At 41.9% G+C, this 23353-nt stretch overlaps 1 protein-coding gene across 1 annotated transcript in view; it reads right to left on the reverse strand.

The window, feature by feature from the left end:
* Positions 1–7469: 7469 nt before the first annotated feature.
* Positions 7470–23353, reverse strand: part of GLCE (glucuronic acid epimerase) — a 65915-nt gene continuing 50031 nt past the window's right edge. Inside the window, exons 3-5 of the mRNA XM_084781167.1 lie at positions 17641–18239; positions 16654–16899; positions 7470–11347 (exon numbers count right to left, since the gene is read on the reverse strand). Coding sequence (XP_084637293.1) covers positions 10323–11347; positions 16654–16899; positions 17641–18226 — 1857 coding nt within the window. The 5' untranslated portion in view covers positions 18227–18239 and the 3' untranslated portion in view covers positions 7470–10322. The remainder of the gene's footprint in view (positions 11348–16653; positions 16900–17640; positions 18240–23353) is intronic.

Raw genomic sequence — 23353 nt, forward strand, 5'->3', positions numbered from 1 at the left:
CCAGACTGAGTTGGGCTCAGCTGAACATATCTGGAATTCTAGCACTTGGGAGGTAGAGTCAGGAGGATTAGGAATTCAAAGTCACGCTCAGCTAGCTGGCGAGTTGGAAGTCAACCTAAGCTACACGAGAAATGGGGGGGGGGGGCGGGGGGAGCAGGAGGGACAAGGACCAAGAAAAGGACCAAGACTGGTTTTGTGAGGTTTTGGACAGTTACATCTTTACCCTGGCTTCTTCATGCGGGTCTGTTGTACCCACCAGGCTTTGCAGAGGGCTCTGCGTTCCCAGAAGGCTATGCAGCCCGGGATTCACCCTAACGCACAATCTTGACTGGACACTCACCAGCAAGCTGTGTGAACTCTGGGAAATAGGCTTGCTTGAAAGGAGATGAAAAGGAGAAGCAGCTTTGAGGCAGTGTTAATTTGACAGAGGCTCAGCGCCTCCCCTGGGTGATGCTCTAGTCTGGTGCAGAGACGGAGCCTCTTGAAAAGAGGAAACCGGCTCAGAGCACCTTAGGAACCAAGAGAAAGGCACATGGGTAACTAATAGGAGCAGGCAGGTGCCCCGCCCCTTGTGACTGTGGGTTGTGAGCTCAGTGGGGACCCAGAACTGATAGCCAAGAGGAAGGGAAAGGAGAATTTGCCTCTTCCCCTCTCCTTGAGAGCCTAGCCTAGGGCTGACCCCACAAGCCAAGAGATGGGATGCACTGTAGGGGCCCCAGCCTCAAGGGCTCATTTCCAGATTGACACAGACAATAGGCAATAGGATAAAAAGGACTGATCCGCCAGTCCGGAGCCCCAGATCTCTGCCCTTCTTAGGGATAGTATAAACTCTGTGTGGCTCCTGCTCTATGTACGGTGCTCCAAGAACAAAGTATGATATGAGGACTCTAGAAAATATGCAACAGGAAGATGCGGTGGAAGCGCCTTGATTCCAATTCCAACCTATACCAGGCTGGGAGCTGAACCCAAAACATTATGCGTACTAGGCCAGTGTGCTGCCACTGAGCCACAGGCCCCTGCAGGACTGTGCAGGATAGTGCCCACTGCAGGAGCTAAGGAGGCAAGATGCCTCCTCCGTTCACCATACAGAGAGAATGTGGGAATTTTGGGGGCAGAATTTCCTACTGTAGTCAACTGAATTCCAGAAAACTCATCACACAGATGTTAAATGATACCAGGCATCCAATTCAAATTGTGCAGGTGCTACATGATTGTTTATAGGCAAGACTTCAGCCTCAGGTCACCCCAGGGTCCTCTCTAGGCCTCAAAGCAATGGATAGTAGAGTTTCTAGCTACTGGAAATAGCTGGTGTGTGTGTGTGTGTGTGTGTGTGTGTGTGTGTGAGAGAGAGAGAGAGAGAGAGAGAGAGAGAGAGAGAGAGAGAGAGAGAGAGAGAGAGAGAGAGAGAGGAGAGACTGATTGACCTCTGGTGTGCCTCTCTTCCTCTCTTTCTCTTACAGACAGGCCTTGGGGGCTAGAGAGATGGCTCAGTGGTTAAGAGCACTTAGTGCTCTTACAGAGGCCCTGGGTTCACATTTTCAGCAACCACATGGCAGCTTACAACCATACGGAACTCCAGTTCCTGGGATCTGCTGCCCTTTCCTGGCCTGTGTCTATGCTTGTGATGCATAGACAACATGCAGGCAAACACTGATATACATAAGATAAAAATAAATTTTATTTATTTTGTTTTACTGGTTTTTTTGAGACAGGGTTTCTCTGTATGACCACTCCTGGCTGTCCTAGACTTCGCTTTGTTGACCAGGCTGGCCTCAAATTCACAGAAATTTGCCTGTCTCTGCTTCCTAAGTGCTGGGATTAAAGGCATGCACCACCACTGCTCAGCTAAACAAATTTTAAATGAATGAATGAATGAATGAATGAATGAATGAGACAAGGTCTCTCACTGAACCTTGAGCTCACCAATTTGGCTAGGCTGGCTGGCCAACAAACCTCAAGGATCTGCCTGTCTCTGCCTCCCCAGCAGATGACAGGGATGCACCGCCACACCCAGCTTTGTCTGGGATCTGAACTCACATTCTCATGCTTTCACAGCAAACCTTTACCAGCTGAGCCATCTCTCTAGCTCAGGGGTTCTCAACCTTCCTAACGCTGCTGCATCCCTTTAATACAGTCCCCCGTGTCTTGCTGACCTCTAACCATAAGATACTTTTGTTGCTACTTCATACCTGTAATTTTGCTGTTATGAATTGTAGTATAAATGTCGGATATGCAGATATCTGATATGCGACAACCCCCCACCTCAATCCCAGGCAGGGACCAGCTCCTCCTGGCAGGAGCTCAGATGCGGCGAGCTCTGGGTTACCTAACAATGCCCTGCCTAACCCTTTGCCTCATGTGAGAGCCACTGTTCTATCCCTTGGCACTTTTCTGTGGCCCGTTGCTGCGCTTATGCCTCCCTAATGACTTTTTGCAGTGCTATCATCCTGCAAAATCCTTCTACTCCTGGAGACAGATTAGCAACTTTGAGTGGCTGCTCTTTAACATTCAGGAAGTGCAGTTTACATACGGGAGCGATCAATCACTTGCTCCAGATGGTAAATGTATTTCTTTTCACCAGAAACGGAGCAGCAAACATTCAAATTCATCACCAACACAACATTTAAATTCACATCCATTTCAACCTGACGTCCTTAATGGGCTGGTAAAATGGAAATCAGTGTTTTATCCCTAGATTGTTGACTGTTTTAAACAGTTTATAAAAATGAGAACTTGGGATTAAAAATTGTTATTAAAGCCAGGCGTGGTGGAATGTGCCTTTAATCTCTGTACTCAGGCAGCAGAGGAAGGTTGATTTCTGTGAGTTCAAGGCCAGCCTGGTCTGCATACTGAATTCTGTATGCTCAATTTTCTTAACCAATACTTTTTATTAAAAACTTATTAACCGGCATACATCACTTATAACCCGACTAACCAAAACAATAGGAACAGAGGATTAAAGAACAACAAAACCGTCAGGATATCAGTTCCGAGGAACGATTCTCCTGGCGTAATCAGCAGGATTTTTTTTTTTCTGCTGGAACCTGGAGTAACCAGAACCTGGAATCTCAGCAGGAGCTGGAGCTGCAAAGCCTTCCCTCGAGCAGTTCTCTCTAGGAGAGATGATGAACAGCCAAAACTATCCCCAAGTCTCCAAAAAGCCCCGCCTCCTGTTCTGGGCTCATTTATATATCTCCTCCCAGAGTCTGTTCACGGGATCTTTTCAGCTGGCAACAAGCTTCTGCACGAGGTGGTTGGTCTTCGAGTGGGTTAACATCACCTGTTCTCTCACAAAACCGTTCCGATCCCACACTCAGGATCCCAAAAAACAGGTTTATCTTTCCTTCAGAATTCCAAGCCAACTAGGGCAATATAGTGAGCTCCTGTCCACAAGCTGTTATACAAACAACAAAAAACCCCACAAAACATTGGCCATTAAGAAAAAATTCTAAGCTGGGTGTGGTGGCGCATGCCTTTAATCCCAGCACTGGGGAGGCAGAGGCAGGTGGATCGCTGTGAGTTCGAGGCCAGCCTGGTCTACAAAGCGACTCCAGGACAGCCAAGGCTACACAGAGAAACCCTGTCTCGAAAAACCTAAAACAAAAACAAAAACAAAAAAAAGAAAAAAATTCTACTTTCTGCCAGATTGATGCCATCATGGATACAAGTCACGTGCAACCCACCACACTAGCCAGGGTAGCCAAAGTACCAGGCTAGCCTGGTTTGCAGGGACAGTGCACACAGGTGCATGTGGAATTTATGACACTAGCGACTCCAACATCTGCAACATGAAAGTTTCCATACAAGAAGCTGATGTGTTCAACCTCCTGGGGTCACAAAGAGAAACTCAGAGGCTATGCTGAACGTGCTGCCCTGTCCTGGATATCCACCACTTGGCCCATGGAGTGACCTACAATTGTTTTTAAAAGCATTTGTATTATATGTTAAAGGAAAAAGAAAAACAATCTCACTACTTGGCAATTTTCAAGTACTTATCTATGACTATGACGTGTGCACGTGTGACATGTGTGTGCATGCACCTACACATGCACCTGAAAGTGTGTGTAAAAGCCAGACCACTGGTGTCTCCTTCAATAACTTCCACTTTATTTTTAGAAACAGGGTCTTTCACTGAACCTGGAGCTGAGTAACTGGCCGGTGAGGGAGCCCCCGTGATCTTCCTGCCTCTGCCTCCCCAATACTTGGAGGACAGACAGGTGCCACTGTACCCAATTTTATTTTATTTATTTTTATTTTATTTTATTTTATTTTATTTGAGACAGGGTTTCTGTTATCCCTGGCTGTCCTGGACTTGCTTTGTACACCAGGCTGGCCTCGAACTCACAGCGATCCGCCTGCCTCTGCCTCCCGAGTGCTGGGATTAAAGGCGTGCGCCACCACACCCGGCATTGTACCCAGTTTATTACATGCATCCTCGGATATGAACTTAGGTCCTCATACTTGTGTTGCAAGTACTTTACTGAATGTGTCAGCTCTCTAACCGCTCTGTGGTTTTAAGGTTATCTTTGCATTCTGTACTCAAAATGAAAATGTAGCTTATATTAGCTTATCTTTTAAAAATTTAGTTTCAGTGTGTGTGTGTGTGTGTGTGTGTGTGTGTGTGTGTGTGTGTGTGTGTGTGTATGCCTTGGAGTCCAGAGGTGTGGGGTCATCTCGATCCAGAGTCTCAGGCAGTGGTAAGCTGCTGACATGGGTTCTGGGAATTGTTCTGATAGTGTTAACATTCACTCTATGGAGCCATCTCTCCAGCTCTAAAATTCTTGTAAAAACAGTTATCTTATTAAAGTTACTTAGTGTATTACATATATTTTTTTTTTACCTTCATCCATGTAAGTGTGCCATCTGCATGTATCAGATCCTCCAGAACTGGAGTTTATGGATGGCTGTGAGCCACCATGTGGGTGATGGGAATTGAACTCAGGTCCTCTGAAAGAGGAAGAAGTGCTCTTAGCTGTTGAGTTTATGTGCCTATGAGCGTATGCGTCCAAGTGCAGTGCTTTCAGAGGCCACAAGAGGGCATCAGACCCCTCAGAGCTGGAGTTACAGGTAGTCATGAGCTGCAAGAGCAGTACGCACTCTTGGCTATTGTGCTCGCTCTCTAGTCTCTGATGATACGTTTTAAAAACATCACTTTAAACTGGGTATGGTGGTGCACACCTTTGATCCCAGCACTCAGTGAGTCAGAGGCAGGAGGTTCTCTGAGTTCCAGGCCAGCCTGGTCTACAAAGCATGACAGCCAAGGCTACACAAAGAAACCCTGTCTCGAAAAAACAAAACCATCCCTTTAGTGTTTGCCTTGTCAGTTTACAAAACAAAACAACCCTTTTAAAAACAGTGTGTTTGTCCCGAGAGAGCTTATTTGTGACTGTGTCTTCTTCCAGCTCTTCCGGGACAAGTCTTGGTTTTTGAGCACAGAGAATAGTCTTGCTTGTATAAGTAACGTGGAATCTGTCAGCATTGCTGAATGCTCAGAAGTACTGCTGATAATTTTTTAATATGAACCTTGAGGCAGAAATGCCAATTTTCTACAAATGGTAAAATAAAGGCCACTTACTGTGCTGCCAAAAACAAAAAACAAAACAAAACAAAAACCAGTGTGTTTGGGTGTGGTGGCATGTACCTTTAATCCCAGCACTTGGGAGGAAGAGGCAGGAGGATCACTGCGAGTTCAAGGCCAGCCTGGTCTATAAAGTGAGTCCAGGGCAGCCAAGGCTACACAGAGAAACCCTGTCTTGAAAAACTAAAAACCAAACAAAAAGAACACAGTTCGTTCTCTTCTAGATAGTACTACAAGAGAATTAAAACTCAGGATCAAAGACAAAAGTTCTTGTAAAAGGTAGTAAGCCAGACAGCTTTGTAGCTTGAGCCCTAAGAATCTCTGCCCTGAGCCGGGTGAGATGGTACACGCCTTTACATGGTACACCCACTCCCAGAGGCAGTGGGTTTGAGGCCAGCCTGGTCTACAGAGAATCCAGGACAGCCAGGGATACACGGAGAAACCTGGCCTCAAAACAAACAAACAAACAAACAAAGGAATCTCTGCCCCCATCCAAACTCCCCTCCACTACAATGTCTATTCTATTTCCCCTTCACAATGAGGTTCATGCCCCCCCACTCTCTGTTACTTAGCTTCTCTGTGGATTTAAGCATGATTATTTTTTACAGCTAATATCAACTTATTAAGTGAGTACATACCATGTTTGTCTTTCTGGGTCTGGGTTACCTCAGTCAGGATGACCTTTTCTAGTTCTACCAATAGCCAGCAAATTTCAGTGTATCATTGTTTTCAATAACTGAGTAGTACTCCATTGTGTAAATGTACCAGTTTCTTTATCCATTCTTCTGTTAAGGGACATCTAGGTTGCTTCCAATTTCTGCCTATTACAAATAAAGCAGCTATGAACATAGTTGAGCAACTGTCCTTGTGGTATGGTGGTACGTACTTTAGATATAGCTGGGTCTTGATTTCCAAAGTGGTTGGGGTTAACAGGAGGGATCAGATGTGAGGAGGACAGAGACTACTGGGAGAGACAACTGGAATGGGGAGGAGGCATCTCTGGGGCAAGCTAGAAACCTAGTGCAATGGAAACTCAGGAATCTATGAGGGTGACCCTAGGGAAGACTCTTAGCAATGAGGAATACAGAGTCTGAACTGTCCATCTTCTGTAAGCAGGCAAGACTTCCAGTGGAGGGACTGGAATACCAACTCAGTTATAAAACCTTAGATCCACAATTTGTCCTACTTGTAAAATGTGTTGGGGGTAAAGGTGGTGCAGAAATTATGGGAGTGGCCAACCAACGACTGGTCCACCTTGAGACCCATGCCATGAAAGGGAGCCTATCCCTGACGCTGTCTAGAGGGCCAGGAACCACAGCTAGATAGCTCAGAGATGTAGGATAGAACCAATTTTTTTTTTCAATGAAATAGTATTCTGCTATACTCAGAGACTGGTGCCTAACCCAACTGCCATGTGAGGCTTCATCCAGCAACTGATGGGAGCAGCTGCAGAGACCCACAGTCAAACATTAAGCGGAGCTTGGGGAATCCTGAGGAAGAGGGGGAGGAAAAATTGTAGGAGCCAGAGGGGTCAAGGATACCACAAGAAAACCTACAGAATCAACTAACCTGGGCTCATAGAGGCCCATAGTTGTTCAACTGACAACCAGAGCACCTTCATGGCCCTGTGCCCTGTAGCTTGGACTTCTTGTGGGACTTCTAACAGTGGGAGCAGGAGCTATCTCTGACTCTGTTGCCTGTCGTTGGGACCCTTTCCTATTGGATTACCTCACTCTTAGCTTGTCCTGTGTATTCTGGTTCCCTACAGAGTAAGGCTCCTGTGCTATACTCTGGTTCCCTGTATATGCAGGTTCAACAGGAAATGTTGGTCAAATGTTTGCTGGGTTCACATAATCACAAACAGAGAAGAGAAGAGAAATATCCAAGTTCATTTATTTTTAAGATAAAAACTTTATTTTACAGTTTTATAAAGCAGCTTTACATTAAGCACAAACAACTCATTTAACTTCGTATAGAAACAAAATACCTTTCCATTTGAAAAAATCAAGTTTCGCTGTATATAAAACTAACATGTGCACATTGTGCTTGAACTGCAAAGGCTGTACAGCTTTACAGAGGACCACCCTCCAGAAGGGCATCCGGTAAACACGTTATTGCATATTTGACACATGGCATATACCCCACATGTACAATGGAGAAGCAAGGAAACAATTACAAGGACAAAACCAGCAGCTTTTGGTGAGAGTCTATACACCAACAAAGAGAGAGGCCCGCCACGCCTGGAGCGTGCTTGTGTTATTCTGCACTTGCTCACGGATGCTGCGTGGCTCTCGAATGAAGCATTATATACAGTATCTCCTAAAGGGTCAAACCTGCCCTTTATCTACAAAGTTTTGGCTGTTTTACTACTGAAATGGCAACAGATTCAACATGGAAGCTAACTCAGAAAAGTGAACCAAATCAATACCCTTAAAGAAAACATTTAAAGAAACACAACAAAAATTTAAAATACCCTCCCCGTTCTCTCTATACTCAGGATAAGTAAACATTTACATGATTTAAAAACCTAGGAAACTTTGTTTTCTGGAGGCAAAAATGCATGGGTCCCAGGCAGCGCTCCTCCACACATGCCCAGCTCGCCCAGAGCAGCATCGCCAGCCTGTTAAACATGCTGTGGATCCCACTTCACAGGCAGACTTCCTGCACACCTAGAGTCTCATTTTGTAAACCTCCAGGTGACACTGAGGTATCCTCAAGTCTGACAGGCCAAGCACTGACCGTGCTGTCACAGGCTCAATGTGACCTCTTAGGGAATTCCAGGATCACAAGACAAATCAAGTAGCTGTTGCAATGTGGAAGGCAGTGGAAAAGCAACAGCAGTGAACTGCCATTTTTACATCAAAAAACCAAAAACCTTTCCCTCTTCAGTGGAAAAGGATAGCCACATTGGTAAGGCACTGGTGTTTGTCACAAAAGCAGTACCAGGGTGACTCCACTGACTCCTCTCATCTGAAGACCTGCATGCCACAGAGAGCAGAAGCCAGGACCACTCCAGTAACAAATCTGATACAGTGAACAGTGTTCCCAGGCAGGCAAGCTTGTTTTGAACATAGGTACTGAAAATAAAAAGGGGGTGGGGAAGTCCTCATTTTTATTGCTGAGACAAAATGTGCATGTTCAGATGCTGCTGAGACACCTAGTGTGTGAGAACCACAAAGGTAAAAGCTGGGCAACCTAACAACTACACTGGCTTCATTGTAGGCAAAATAAGGTGTGGTGGTATAAACTGGGAGTCCAGGCTTATTTTTCAACAGTTTAATACTGTCTTCAGTACAGGTCTTCTTTACTGTCCCCTTTGATGCCAGTATATTTTTACATATGTATCATTATATATGTGTGTATATGCACTGTGTATGTATACACACACACACACACACACACACACACACAACTTGGTAGCCGAATTCAACAGAAGTACAGTGTGTGGGCAGATCATCCACCTGGCTCTTAAACGTACATCTGACAGACAGCATGGATAAGCTCCGTTGTTTGTCCCTAGAAAGTGTGAGGCTCACATTACCCAACTGTCTCCATATTATCACACCAGAGCAAAACCAATCCCTGTTGTTTTTACTGAATGCCTGAGCCCTACAGTAGACTCTGCCCATGTCATAAGGATTCTGAAGCCCACTGACAGATCTGATGACACACAGACAACAGACACAGTAGTATCTCTTCGGTTTCAATGCTTGAATTATTCAAAATTAACCTTTAGAGAAACAATGAGGACAGAAACAATGATGTGAAAAATGATGTTGATGCCATAGGCAGGAAAAACTTTTCTGTGACTCCTGAATGTAACATTTAACCCAGTAACTTTCTCTTAGGTAGGAAAAAAAAAATCCTAAAATGAACTGATGATTGGCTTCATTCAAATCATTACGTCTGTCACAAATTTAGGCTTATAACTAACATTCTGGGTAGTGTCCTCTAAATGGACAAAAAGTATGAAACAAAATGCACCGTTCTAGAGAGTGACAAAGACACTACATTGGGGACAGAGGGGGGGAAGACAGTCATCAAACTTTTACTGACTGTAGATCAAGTTTCATAAAACATAGCATGTCTGTAATTTCTTGTGCAGTCAACAAGTTTCATTTTAGTTGTGCTTATGTTATGTGACCATGAAACCCAAACACGGGCTGTGTTTAAATATATAGTTCAAGAAAACCATAATTCAAATATTTTCCACATATATAATTGAACAAATGCAACAATGCTCCCTCCCTCCCAAGAAATGAATCTATGGGAAAGAAACACTTTTAAAAAACACAATCCACGACCCAGGCTATCTGCACATGTTTACTGCAGTACAGCACACTGTTTTCTAAAAGCCTGCTTTCAGTATAAATATAAATAATCACATTTCAAAAGCACTGTATACTAAGTTTTAGGTAAGTGCTGGGCAGCAGGCTAGCAGCAGCAACTTACCATTATCTTTCACAGACCGAGAGTGACTCTGAATGGAGGCCTAATCACATCTTTCCTCAGCGCACTGACAGAATGCTTTCTGCACCTACATTTCTAAGCACCTGACCCATGGAATGCAATTGTTTCAGAAGACTAACTTTAAGGGTCTCTTCTCATGTTGCTGTGACCCACAAACCCCGAATATACACCATTTTAAAATTTGCGACTGTGCGACGTGCTGCTGAGCTCTGCCACGGATCCAGAGCTCAGCCCTTGAGTTCAGAAGAGGCTGGGATGCTTTTGGTTTTGAGCTCTAGTTGTGCTTTGCCCTGCTGCCTTTAAGGTAGCTTTTCCACCTCTTGACAAATTCTTTGAAGATTGGGGACTCATCGATTGTACTGAGCAGCTGCAGCTGGTTGATGTGCGTAGTGTGATAGTCCCAGCGGGCCAGGTTGGGGGCAATGCCCAGCATGAAGTGGCGGAGGTCATAGATGGTTCCGGAGCCGGTGTCATACAAGGGCAGCATAGCTTTAAGAGATTCCATGCCACGCTCATACAAGGACCTTGCTTCCTTCCCAAGCTTCTCTCCTGCTGTTTCTTTTAGGTCATACAGCCCGATTAGTGAATACATAAAGCCGTTTAAAACAAAAGAGCTAGGTGTAGTTGGATATTCTTCATACCAGTCATGTTTATTCATAAACACAGCTTTAACTCCATGCTGCTCTGACAGAAACTTGTATGGGGCTGTTGCCCTTAAAGCTGAATTGAGGAATACATGGTCTTTTGTTAGAAGATAGGCCCTGACTAAGGTAGAAATGGCTTGTCCTTGTGCCATAGCAGAGTACCACCCTGGTTCTAAAGATTTAAACCCTTCCCCTAATTTCCGGGTCACCATAATTGGCCAGCCACCTTTCTCATCTTGGTTCCTCACTAGCCAGTCACTAGCAGCAAAGAATGCAGCCATGTGGGCTGTGGTTGAAATGGTAATGTTGTCCAGGAAGCCCTTCCCCTTTGCAATCAACCTAACCACCTTTTTGGGCATGATTTTGGTTGGCTTGACAGCTTTCGTGTTGGAAAGACCCACTCCTTTCTTGAGGTCAGTGACCAGGTCTCTGGTAACTGTACTCCATGAAGTTCTGGGCCCAATGCCGTAGTATATGTCCCTGTCTTTAAAAGCAATTAGCTGGGTGTTTGAGACATAATGCACAGTGAAGAGCTGATTCTTTTCTGTGGTCTCCAGAACCACAGACACACTCCCATTTGTTAACAGCTTGAGGTCAAATGAAATAATGAAGTCTTTTGTGTTTCCCAGCTGCAAAGAAACACCTTCACTGGTTTCTGTGGGGAACAGACCAAGGACTGGTTAGAATAAAATTATTTTTATACTTAAAATTTAATTCCAGTTTATCTTTGACAACTACTAACCACCCCAAATTAACTCCAGTGTTGTGTGACCAGATTTTTTCTAAGCAGCAAAGCTGGTGGTTTCATGGTGGCTTCTCCTTACCTTTGACTCTATCCGGTTTACAAAAGGATTCAGAGTAAATAACTAAGAACTGTTGATAAAACTGTCTTTTCTAGACCTAATACCTAATCAAGAATTACTGACTATTCTAGTACATTTATTCCATAAAAGAGAGAAAAAAAAATAGCCAAAAGCTGGTTCAATGTGTATTATTACAAGAGAGTTAAAGTTTTAGACAGAATGGCTGTGTATGAAATTTCATTTCTAATGCAGTTTGTATTTACACTGCCTTATATTCTGACCTTGTTTGACGCCCATTTAGCTGTGAGTATGCACAGCTTTACGCCTACTGTCAGACATGTAACTGGGCTGCACAGTCAAGTAACCTGCCAAATACACACAACAGAACCTAGAATTTCCAATCTGGTTCTAAATTTGATGTTGAAAATGATGCTTAATTTTTATATTCTCTGCAACTGTGAACAAAGTAACTAGAAATTAAACAATGGGTTCATGTATAAGATAAAGAGGGAAGGAGGGCCGGGCATGGTGGCACACCCCTTTAATCCCAGTACTTGTGAGGCAGAGGCAGACAGATCGCTGTTGAGTTCGAGGCCACCCTGGTCTACAAAGTGAGTCTAGGACAGCCAAGGCTACACAGAGAAACCCTGTCTCGTAAACAAACAAACAAACACCCAAACCCAAAACAAACAAAAAACAAAAAAGAGGGAAGGAAAAAGTACACTTTGGAGTTAAAAACCCTCACAATTCCTGCTCTGCCAGCAGCTCTGAAGAGGTAAAGCAGACCTTTCCAAGTCCCAGTTTCAAGTGTTAGCAGATAATATTCACTTTGCAGTATAATTTAGGCAATTAAAAAAAGACAGTGGCTTAGAACAGTGACAAATGATGGTGATTATTGCCACCAATTACCACATACTAATAAGATGCTAAAAACTGTTTTATTTGGCAAATTATGAACCATGAAATTTTTCTTGTATAGCCAGAGTACAGTGATGGTTAGCTCTCAGCAAGATGACTCTTTGATGCTCACCTAAGTTACCAAAAGACACTGTGCATATTAAAACCAAATAGCAAGAATAGCGCACACACACACACACACACACACACACACACACACACACACACACACGCACACACACGCACACACGCACATATCACATAAATAAACAAAACTTTAAACCATCGAAGGGAACTATGAACATCGTCATCTTTATATGCCTTAAATTTCCCAAACACACCTACATTCAGACTGTCACTTGGTCCTGAGGTTGGTAAACAACATGGGTTATTACTGCCTTAAAGGATATAAGAGAAGGTCCCTTCTCTTAGACCTTCCCATAAAAGCAGTAGACCTTGAGCAGATATTCAGTGTGTCACAGGAGCAAAGATCAAATCAGATCACATCTTTTTATATCTTAATATACCAGATGAGTCCAAAGGGTTCAGTAATGAACTTTTTAAAAAGTCCGATTATTAATTTTGTTAAACCCTTACCTGACACTAACAGAGGGGATTCTCCTGAGACAGAGGAGAGATAAAGAAAGCCACAGTCTGGTCTTTGCTGCCTTGTGGGTTCTTATTTTTCTCAACCTTTATCCTCCCAGTTTTACCCCCTAACACTAGACAAGAGAGAAACAAGGATAGAAGGGAGAGAGGAATCTAATTCCTTTTGTTTTGTTTCTTCTTTGATCATGGCTAACACAGCCAACTTCCCTAAACAACCAACTACCACCTACCACCTGGGCCCATACTTACTAAAGGAAAGAAAATTAGTATCTCAAAAAGATATGTGCATGAGAGATATCCCATGTTCATTGAAAGATTAGGAGAAATAGCCAAGACATGGGATACAAGCTGTGTGTGGAGATGGGTGAATGGGTAATGTGTATTTGTAATTGTCAGTTGTAAAAAATAAAGAAACCCTGCCACCTGAGAGCTAATGCTTATCAAACTGGCCATAGAAAGGCAGATACTGTATGTGGAATGCAAGCTGCTACTATACTCTAATTACATTAAACATTACTAGTAGTTAGTAAGTAAGATGAACTCACAGAAATAGAATGGTGTATTTAGAAACTGAAAAATGGAGGAAATACGAGTTGGAGGTCAAAGAATACAAGCTTTCAGATACACAATGTATAGCGTGGTAAACTAGAGATGATACTGTATCACACACTTAAAATATGGTAGCCTTCCCTACACTCATACCAACATATACACATTAACTCTATGAGGTGTGAAATGTATAAACTATCTTTTGTTTTCATGATTTTAAAAGATTTTTATTATTTTTAATTATGTATTCGTGTGTGTTTTTGTGTGTGTGAGTGCAGGTGACAAGGAGGCTAGAGGTATCACATCCCCTGGGAGTGGAGTTATAGGTGGTTATGAGCCACCTGACATGGGTGCTGGATTCCAGCCCTGTCAAAACTTCCTATTTTGATCTGGTAACCAATTTATAACATTCATCTGTGTCAAAGCCTCATAGTGCACACCTTAAATAAAAAATATATAACCTTGTCTCAAAAAAAAAATAAGATATATACAAATACAGCTGTCAATTACGCTCAGTAAAGCTGGGAAACCAGAGCAGTCCTTAAGTCAGTATCCTCACATAAAGCATAAGCTCCTCTCACCTATTTGCTCATCATCAGTAGGTATACTTCATCAAGTGAGAAACAGCCCTACTCAAACCTGGATGAAGTAGGAAAAAAAGGAAGAGGGGAAGTAAGCCTGGGAGGAAACAGCTCAACAAGAGAGAAGGGAGGAGAGGGCCTGACAATGGGAGGAAAAGAATGTTTTGGGAAAGCCAATTACAAGCATGAGGTTCCAGATCATTCAATTTTAAGATTTAGAAGACAGCCAGGTATGGTGGCTATGCCTGAACTTTTAGAACAGGGTAAGAAGCAGAAAGAGTTCAATGTCACCCCATTCTCAACTCCACGGTGAGTTTGAGGCAAGCTAAGGCTACTGGGAGACTCTATTTAAATCAATCAATATATCATCTATCTATCTATCTATCGATCTATCTATTCATCCATCCATCCATCCATCTACCCATTGCTATACTTATCTATATGGACACAGATAAATTTTTAAGGAAAATATTAATAAATAAGTAAATAAATAAATAAGAATAGGTTGCACACTTATAAAATAGTTCCCACCATGTGTGTGTGTTGATTTTTTTCAGGCAGGGTTTCACTATGTAGTCCAGGCTGCTCTGGAAGTCACGATCTTCCTGTTCTGCTTCCAAAGTGTTGGGATCACAGGTGCACTACTACATATTGCTTATAAAATAGCTCTTTAATCAAGGTGATTTTGTTCCTTTTGGGGGACAGCAAACTCCTTTGGAGTAGAAGACGAAGAAAGAAAAATAATCTCTGGTTCTCCAGAGCCCCGGCTCACTTTGGTTTTTGTTTTTAGAAACAGGGTTTCTCTGTGTAGCCTTGGCTATCCTAATTCACTTGTAGACCAGGCTGGCCCTGAACTCACAGAGATCCACCTGTCTCTTCCTCCCTGAGTGTTGGGATTACAGGCATGTGCCACTGCACCAGGCTTACATCTATGCTTTTAAGACAAGTCTCAGCTTCTCAACAATGATTTCCCACAAAGCTCTCCCGCAGCATTACAGTGCCAGTCCTGGAATGCTCAGAATAACATGTCCATCTATACATGCCACTCCCAACTAACACACTTACCAACAGCAGGGAGCAACTGAGTAGGTACATCATCCTAACAAGATGGCTTTCAAAAGCTTTCTGTGTGCTTGAAACTCCCCCCCCCCCCAAAAAAAAGGTTTATCTCTAGCAACCAGCCCCTGAATGGATGACAGGCATCATTGCAGGATGTGTGAATATACCTTTGCATTCACCATGGCATCTAAAAGCATCAAGGAAATCTGCTGCTGTCAACAAGAAAGAGTTAGACCATCCAGAGACTTAAGCTAAGGCTATCTATGTACTGGAATATCACGGGAGAAAAGAACTTCTAGTCTCAATAAAAACTGAAGGTCATCCCTTCTTTGCACTGCATTATAATTTTTAAATGCATTATTCAAGGCCACGTAGGATGAGTGGATTTGTATTGTGGCTTTCCAGGTTTGTCATCTTTCAATAAAGAGCAAGGAGAAAATACAAAATATAAAGGAGATCTTACGAGAAAATACAAAATATAAAGGAGATCTTACTCTCTTTCTTCTCTTTTATTTACCTACTGTAGGTTGGAGGGAGGGGGGAATGAGTTCTGAGCCTGACAACATTTCATCCTCGAGATTAAGCCTGAAGTGCTAAAATTATTTCATTGTCTTTTTAAGCAATGGCCTTATTAATTCTCATGGATATTGATTAGTACAGGAAAATACATTACATTCTAATTAATGAATCTGTCTCAGTGAAAGGGAAGTGTTGCATAAGGTTAATTTGATCTTATAAATGATTTTATTAATGAAAATGGTTTTATATCAAGTTTCAGATAATTTAGTACATTAACAAAATTCAGTATGAGAACAGGCCTATTTGGTAATGCTATAATTTCTTGAAAAAAATTAAAATTCTATTGGTTAAAAAAAATAGGCAAAGAAAAGCTGGGCATTCGAGGCCAGCCTGGTCTACAAATCGAGTTCAGGACAGCCAAGATAACACAGAGAAACTCTGTTTCAAAAACCAACCAACCCAACAACAACAACAACAACAAGCAAAAGGAAAGGATGGCTCTTGCAGTTAAAACATAATTTAACTTAGGGCAGAATCATTTAAAAACTCAACTCTGCTGTGCCAACATATTATAGTAAGTCAAGGATGTACTCAGTGGCAGAATGCTTGCTTAGTATGTACAGTCCTGGGTTTGATTCCAGTACCAAAGACTAAACCAAACCAAAGAACTTCACTCTGCAGTATACAGACCCCAAAAGGCACACGCCAGCTGTATCTACATTTTAGCATCACTCTACAGCTTGCTTCTTCACATAGTAAATTCTCCTTTTTATAACACCAACTTTCCCACAGTTCCATTTTGGGAGAATTTCACTTAGATAGCATCATTTATTTATGTAACCTACAGAGTTTGTTACTATATTTTAAACAACCATTAAAAATTTAAAGGTGCACCAGTTTGCTAAATCAACTTAAATGTAAGAGACATACAGTATGAAACTCACCTGGAGCAATAAACTGTTTAACATTGGTGGATCTAGACTTGTCAGCCACACTGGCCATGAAGCAGCCCTTGGGCACCGTCCATTCATTAGGTCTGACGTTTCTGTCCCTGTCTTCTGCTGTCTCATATACCTCTATGTGAGGGGGTTTCTCAGTTAGATTCTTGCTGTAATGACTCAGCCCATACTGTGCAATCTGGATTGGGTAGAAATAGCCTTGAGGTCCCCATTGTGTAGATAATGGCACACCTATAAAAATCAAACAACACATCACTAAACCCAGACATTGAGGAAGCATTTTGAGGACTACCCCTCACTGCTGCACCTCTGGGAATGTTTTAGGGCTACCCACAACTTCGAAACTTTTTTCCTGCTTTCATGCTCTGTGTTCTGTTCTATTGATCAATCTTAATTCTTACACTGATTACACATTATTATACATCTTTGTAATCACCTGTTTTTAAAAATATATATATATATCTTATAGTAAGTGATAGAACATTTAACACCTTGAAGAATAGTTTCTAGAAAGCTTACCATAGCCAGGATATCGCTGCCCATCTAGTCTCTGTATTAGTACAGTTTTTATTGCTACATGTATGTGTTTCTGTGGTAGAAGAGACTTAACTCTAGGCCCTGCACATGTTAGGCAAATGCTGTATCACTGAGCCCCGTCCGTAGCCCAGTAACTATACTGCTTTGAAGCACAGTTTCTAGAGAATGGTGCCTTGACCTCACTGATGAGACTCTGCGGCAGGTTAATGGAATAATCCTACTTCTTCAGTCTAGTCTTACTGCTGCCTTTAAATCACACCAATTGGAAAGCTTCAGTAGATTTACACTTCACCTGTTTTCTTCTGGCTGAGACAAAGCAACAATGAAAGAGCTCTTCTCATTAAGCTATTTAGTGGCTATGTAACTAACATCTTCAGTTTCTTAGTCCTTAACACTCAAGCTAGAAAAATGCAAGTACAGCAAACAGATACCAACCTTCAACTCCACTTATACATTTGACTCTGTCTCGGACTTCCACATTGTATCCTTCAAAGGACATAAATACCCCGTCAGGGTGGTAAGGGGCTCTCTGTGCATAGACTCTGGAATAGCTGTGAGAGAATTCAAAGCGATCATAGCCATCGTACTGAACCACCTTTCCATAAACGTCAAAGTATTTTTCTACCCAAGTGAATGGAAGAAAAACTTCGTTTCCCTCTCGTCTCCCTTTAATTGTGTGTTCATCATTTATGAGACAGTCAATTTCCTCATATTTGAGCCCTAACACCTTGCTTCCCCCGTTGCTATTGAAGCCCCCAACGACAGGGGGTGCCTTCTGTTGCTCCTGAGGAAACGCCTCCTCTGGCTGCTGCTTGGCTACATGGTTGGCATAGTGGTTACTTTCGGATGCTGCTGCTTTTTTTTCTAATCCATCCACCCTGAATCCACTGCTCAAGTGCCGAGGAAACTGGATTGCTTTGTCGCTGGAACACTTATTCCACAAGAGTACTGTGACCAAAGTGAATAGCGCACAGATGATAATCAAAGTCTTATAGTTGACCCGAGCTGCCAAACAACGCATATTCACACCATACCTATGGAAGCAAGAAGAAAATCATGCATAGGTAAGTTTGCTTCATTTAAAATATTTTTATTTATTGTGTACATCAGGACACTTTATGAAATGCATGTAATCTGATCATATTTAAAATTATAAACGCAACTTTCTATCATGGGAAAAGGTAAGAGGCAAACTGCTCAGTTAGCACAAACCACTAAAAAAAGCAGAGAGGTCCAAATTTTCACGCAGTGCTCCTTTGGTACCTCAAGAATTTTTTGTTTTTGTTTTGTTTTCTTTTGTTTTTTGACACAGGGTTTCTCTGTGTTATCCTTGGCTGTCCTGGACTCGTTTTGTAGACTAGGCTGGCCTCGAACTCACATCAATTCACCTGCCTTTGCCTCCTGAGTGCTAGGATTAAAGGCGTGCACTATCATGCCCGATTGTAAGATTTTTTTTTTTATGGTGGCATAATTCTTTAATCCCAGTACTCAGGAGGCAGCGGTAGGTGGATTTCTGTGAGTTCAAGGCCAGCCTAATCTACAGAGAGAGTTCCAGGACAGCTGGTATTACAGAGAAACCTTCTATCAAAAAACCAACAAATAAGCAATCAAACAAATAGAAAAAAAAAAAAAAGGATCTTACAGTTCTATTTTTAAAGTAGTTAAGACCAAACAACTTAAGTGTTTACATCTAGCACTTTAGTAGATGGCTGATAAAACAACACACCTTAACATCTTTGCAACTTTTGAGTCTCCTTGTACCTTACACTAGTGAATTCCTTCAGTTTACTCCGAACCTCCCTTCCTGTCTCCCTCCCTCACGTGCTGGCAGGCCTTCCAGTTCTAGTCTGCAGAGTTCCTTATCTCTGTTAATTCCTGAGTGATCTCACACAGACCTCATGCCTTAATAGGAACTTGGCATGCTAACTATCCACAAATTCTCCATGTAGGCTAGATTTTCCTCTGTAACTAAGAGACAACCCAAGTAACTGGCATCTTTACTTGGAAGCCAAATAAGCTTCTGCACTGTAACACTCCCAGCTTCATCCTTATCTTTTCACTCAACCCACCCGCTCTTCTACCACTCAGATGAAAAACTTTGATTCCTAAGTTGCTCATTCAGGACCCAATTAATCAACTTCACTACTACCACAATGTTAAGCTGTGTTCATTTTAACCTGCAGCGCTTCAGGGCTGGCCAAATGGGCCCTTCTTGTTTTACCCATGCCTAGCATTACACCCTCAAGTCTACTCTCAATATAGCAGTCTGAATATTTTTATATTTAAACCAGATAAATGTCCCTCCAGTACTGAAGAAGATGACACTGATGTTGGCCCTGCTGGCCTTATGGCATACCAGCCAGTTATGATGATATGTAGGGGTCACTGGGGAACATAAGAAATTATGTGTTAGTTTTATCTGTGGTGTATAGAACACTTGAGATTGCTCAGAGTACAGAATGTAAAAGTATAGTCTATGTTTGCCACAGTTGCTCTATAATTTAATGTGCAGTGTGATTCAACAATTACTTGTTTGCAATCCCTTCTCATTTCCCCCACAATATACCTTTTAAGCAGGATAAAAGAAACAAATGCCCAAATGAAAATATTTTGTAAAAATTAATTTCAGTTAAGAAAGTTAAGCTGGGCGCTGGTGGTGCACGCCTTTAATCCCAGCACTCGGGAGGCAGAGGCAGGTGGATCACTGTGAGTTCGGGGCCAGCCTGGTCTACAAAGCTAGTCCAGGACTGCCAAGGCTACACAGAGAAACCCTGTCTCAACAAACCCCCCCCCTCAGCCAAAAGAAAGTTAACAATGAACATATAACACACTTACTTCTTTTAATTCCAAGAGAAGGTAAACTTTAAGCCTCTGAATGCCTAAAAATCAGTTCATCAACTCCAATATCTTTTTTTTGTTTAAGTTTTTATTTTATTCTATTTTAAGTGTATGTCTCTGTATGTGCACATGAGTGGGTACCCACAGAGGCCTGGTTCCCTGCAGCTGGAGTTACAGATGGTTGTGGGCTACCCAATATGGATGCTGGAAATTGTCCTCTGGAATTGCTCATAACCACTGTGCCATCTCTCCTGCCCTTCTGCTCCCACTCTTAACAGTTTGGTAGGACGCAGATTGTGTTCAGATTAGCTTCAAAGTCTCAGGGCAGAACTGAACTATCTTAAAATAGTAAGGGCTACTGGTAAGGTTTGAATGCAGTCTAATACCTGTCACTATGGAGATGACTTCATTAAGGAGCTTTTGTTCATCTCATGAAATCCAGTTTTGAAAGAACAGCATGCTGGCTGATTATTTCTGTACCAGATGTGCCCTTTCAATCTAACAGCGTGTCCTGTGGCTTAATGGAAGTGCTGTCTTCGTGGTTCTCTACGCACTACAGAGTTCTTTTTTAAAAATAAAGTTCTCTGTGATTACTTCTGTTTATTGCATTGGCATTTTTCCTGGTTATCAGCTCTTTTTCCTGCCATTAAGTTTTCCTCACAGGCCTGGTGACCTCTTACTAGATTCTCTCCATTACTGTGAAGATGGTCTGCTTTTTGGCTAGGTTGTAGGGATGGGGACAGGGTTAGAGAGAGAGAGCTCTTGTGTGAGCCAGGCAGGTGCTAACAGCCCCACTCCTCTAGGGAAACCAGGAAGGCAGCAGGCCTAACTATCAGAACAAAGATGGCTTTGGAAGCCAAACCATTCCCAATTGCTCTACAGAAAATCTGCCTGTTGTTTCACCTGGGATTAATGCCAGTTATTCACAATCCAAGTGCAGTGGCAAATGAAGTCTGGAGAGGTAAACAGAAGGTGCAGTTGGGCCTTCTGGTACCCAAACAAAGGGTCTGTTCAAACTGTCATCCTTTGGCAGACCTTTTAGTCACTTAAATCTCCTTATTTCTTATTTCTAGACATTTTATTTCAGTGGAAGATCAAAAAAGAAAGGAGGCAAAGATCCGTGTGTGTGTGTGTGTGTGTGTGTGTGTGTGTGTGTGTGTGTGTGTGTTGAAAATACACACAGAGTTTAAAAGCTAGGAAAAAAAAATAATGTATCTGAAATGTTTAAGACCAGAAAGGTTTGGATCTCTCCCTGGTCTTTGGATTTCTGCATGTATGTGATATCTTGGAAATGAGATTCAAATCTGAAAACACACACACACACACACACACACACACACACACACACACACACACACACACACACACAAGAAAGAGCCTGAAAATGGATTTCATATACTTTAAAAATGTATTTATCTTATATGTATGTGTTTGTGCACCATGTGCAGGTACTTTCAGAGACCAGAAGAAGGCATTGGACCCCTTGGAACTAGAGCTGGTGGCTGTAAACTGTTTGATGTGGGTGCTGGGAATCCAGGCTAGGTCCTCTGTAAGAGCAGTAAGCATTTACAACTGCTGAGCCAGCTCCAAATTTTACATAGTATTTTTGATGATTTTGTTCATTTTCCACTTGTGGCATCAAGTCAGTGTTCAAAAAATTTGAATCTGGGAGACATGTAAGATTTCTTTTTGTATTAGACATTCAATCCAATGATGTTTTATCATTTATATTACTACTATGAGAAAAATGATTAAATGAGTTAAAAACAACAAAATAGCAGAAAGTATAGTACAAGCAGTCTGTTGAAGGTCATATATTTATAAACCAAAAATTTCCTTAAGTTGTAATAAAGGTAAACTGAACGTAAACACCTATGTGTTATCATTTATATATAATTTATCTACTAGTCCAGACACTCAACCACTAAAAGAGACAGCTCTCACCACTCAAGCTTTACAAACCCAAGTTTGATCCCCGGAACCCGTGTCATGACTAAAGGAGGGAACTAGCTCCACAAAGCTGTCTACTGACCTCACCATTGCACTCCAGCCTCAACATCATGAGAACACACAATCATAAAATAATTGAACATAGAAATACATAGCTTTTTGTTACATCTTCAAGGAGTGTCTTTCTTCCTCTACCCAAATGTGAGTAACTGCTTATGGAACAACACTACCCTTATGACAAAGCACATGATGGGAAAAAGAAAACAACATATTTTAACACACTTTCAATAACCTAATGCCAAAATTTATATCTGACATAATTTCTTACCAAAAAATTATAAATCACTTTTTAGAAAAACAGCTGGTTCTAGGTTCATGACTGACAACAGGGAAACTTTCAAAAGTCAATGGAATCATAACTCATGGGTTAAAAAAGCTGTAGAAACTGGGTGTGGTGCTAACTGCCCAGAATTCCAGCATTCAGGAGACTAAAACAAGAGTGTACATTGGAGGCTAGCTTGAGTTACACAGCAAGACCCTGATGAGAAAAAAGTTAAGAAAGAGGGCATTAGGCCAACATTGGAAAAAGATATTAATAACTGTTAAATCTGGCCAATAGGTAGTATACTGTATACTAAGTTACAGACTTACCTATTTAAAACATTTCCACAATTAAAAAATACAGCTAAAAGAATAGCTGTCATCCTGAAAATTCCTTTCTTATTTGTTAAAAATTATGAGAATTATGTCTGAAATTAACTGAAACTCCTGAAGTCAGTAGTAATCCACAAGTCTCAACACTGCTCAAAAAGGAGAAAGCCAGACCAAAAAACAAACAAACAGGCCATCCTCTTAAGTGGTGAAAATAGTAACTAACTTTGAGAAGTATACTTCAGAATGACTCAATAGCCCCTGTCAACACAGTATTCTATTTCCTAGAAGGCCAGTTACACAGAAAAGAAACATCAGGAAATCAGCAGTATGTAATTCCTCACGACATGACAACTGTAAACAGCGTATGAAGGCATGACTACTATGACCTGTAGAGTCATACACTGTGTTTATTTACTATATTCTCTTATTAATATATCAATAAATTTATATGTCTTACTTTCTTAGGTAATAAGTAGAAGAAATAGAGCAATACATACTCAAATGGAGTGCTTAGGCAATTAGTCTGCAGTTACTACGCGGCAGGCAAGGAAGGCACCATCTGTGTGCTTAGAGGACATATCAATGGGCATCAGCAGAGTAACGCTGTGCTCCAAGCGCTGTCAAAGGAAGAAAGTGCTCCCAAGTAAGGGAAAGAAGCCTTTAGTTCTCTTTTAGTTTTTATGGGGACCAGGAACACTTCAAGGAG

This window comes from Acomys minous (assembly GCF_964271855.1).
Source record: "Acomys minous genome assembly, chromosome: 5".
Taxonomy (NCBI): Eukaryota; Metazoa; Chordata; class Mammalia; order Rodentia; family Muridae; genus Acomys; species Acomys minous.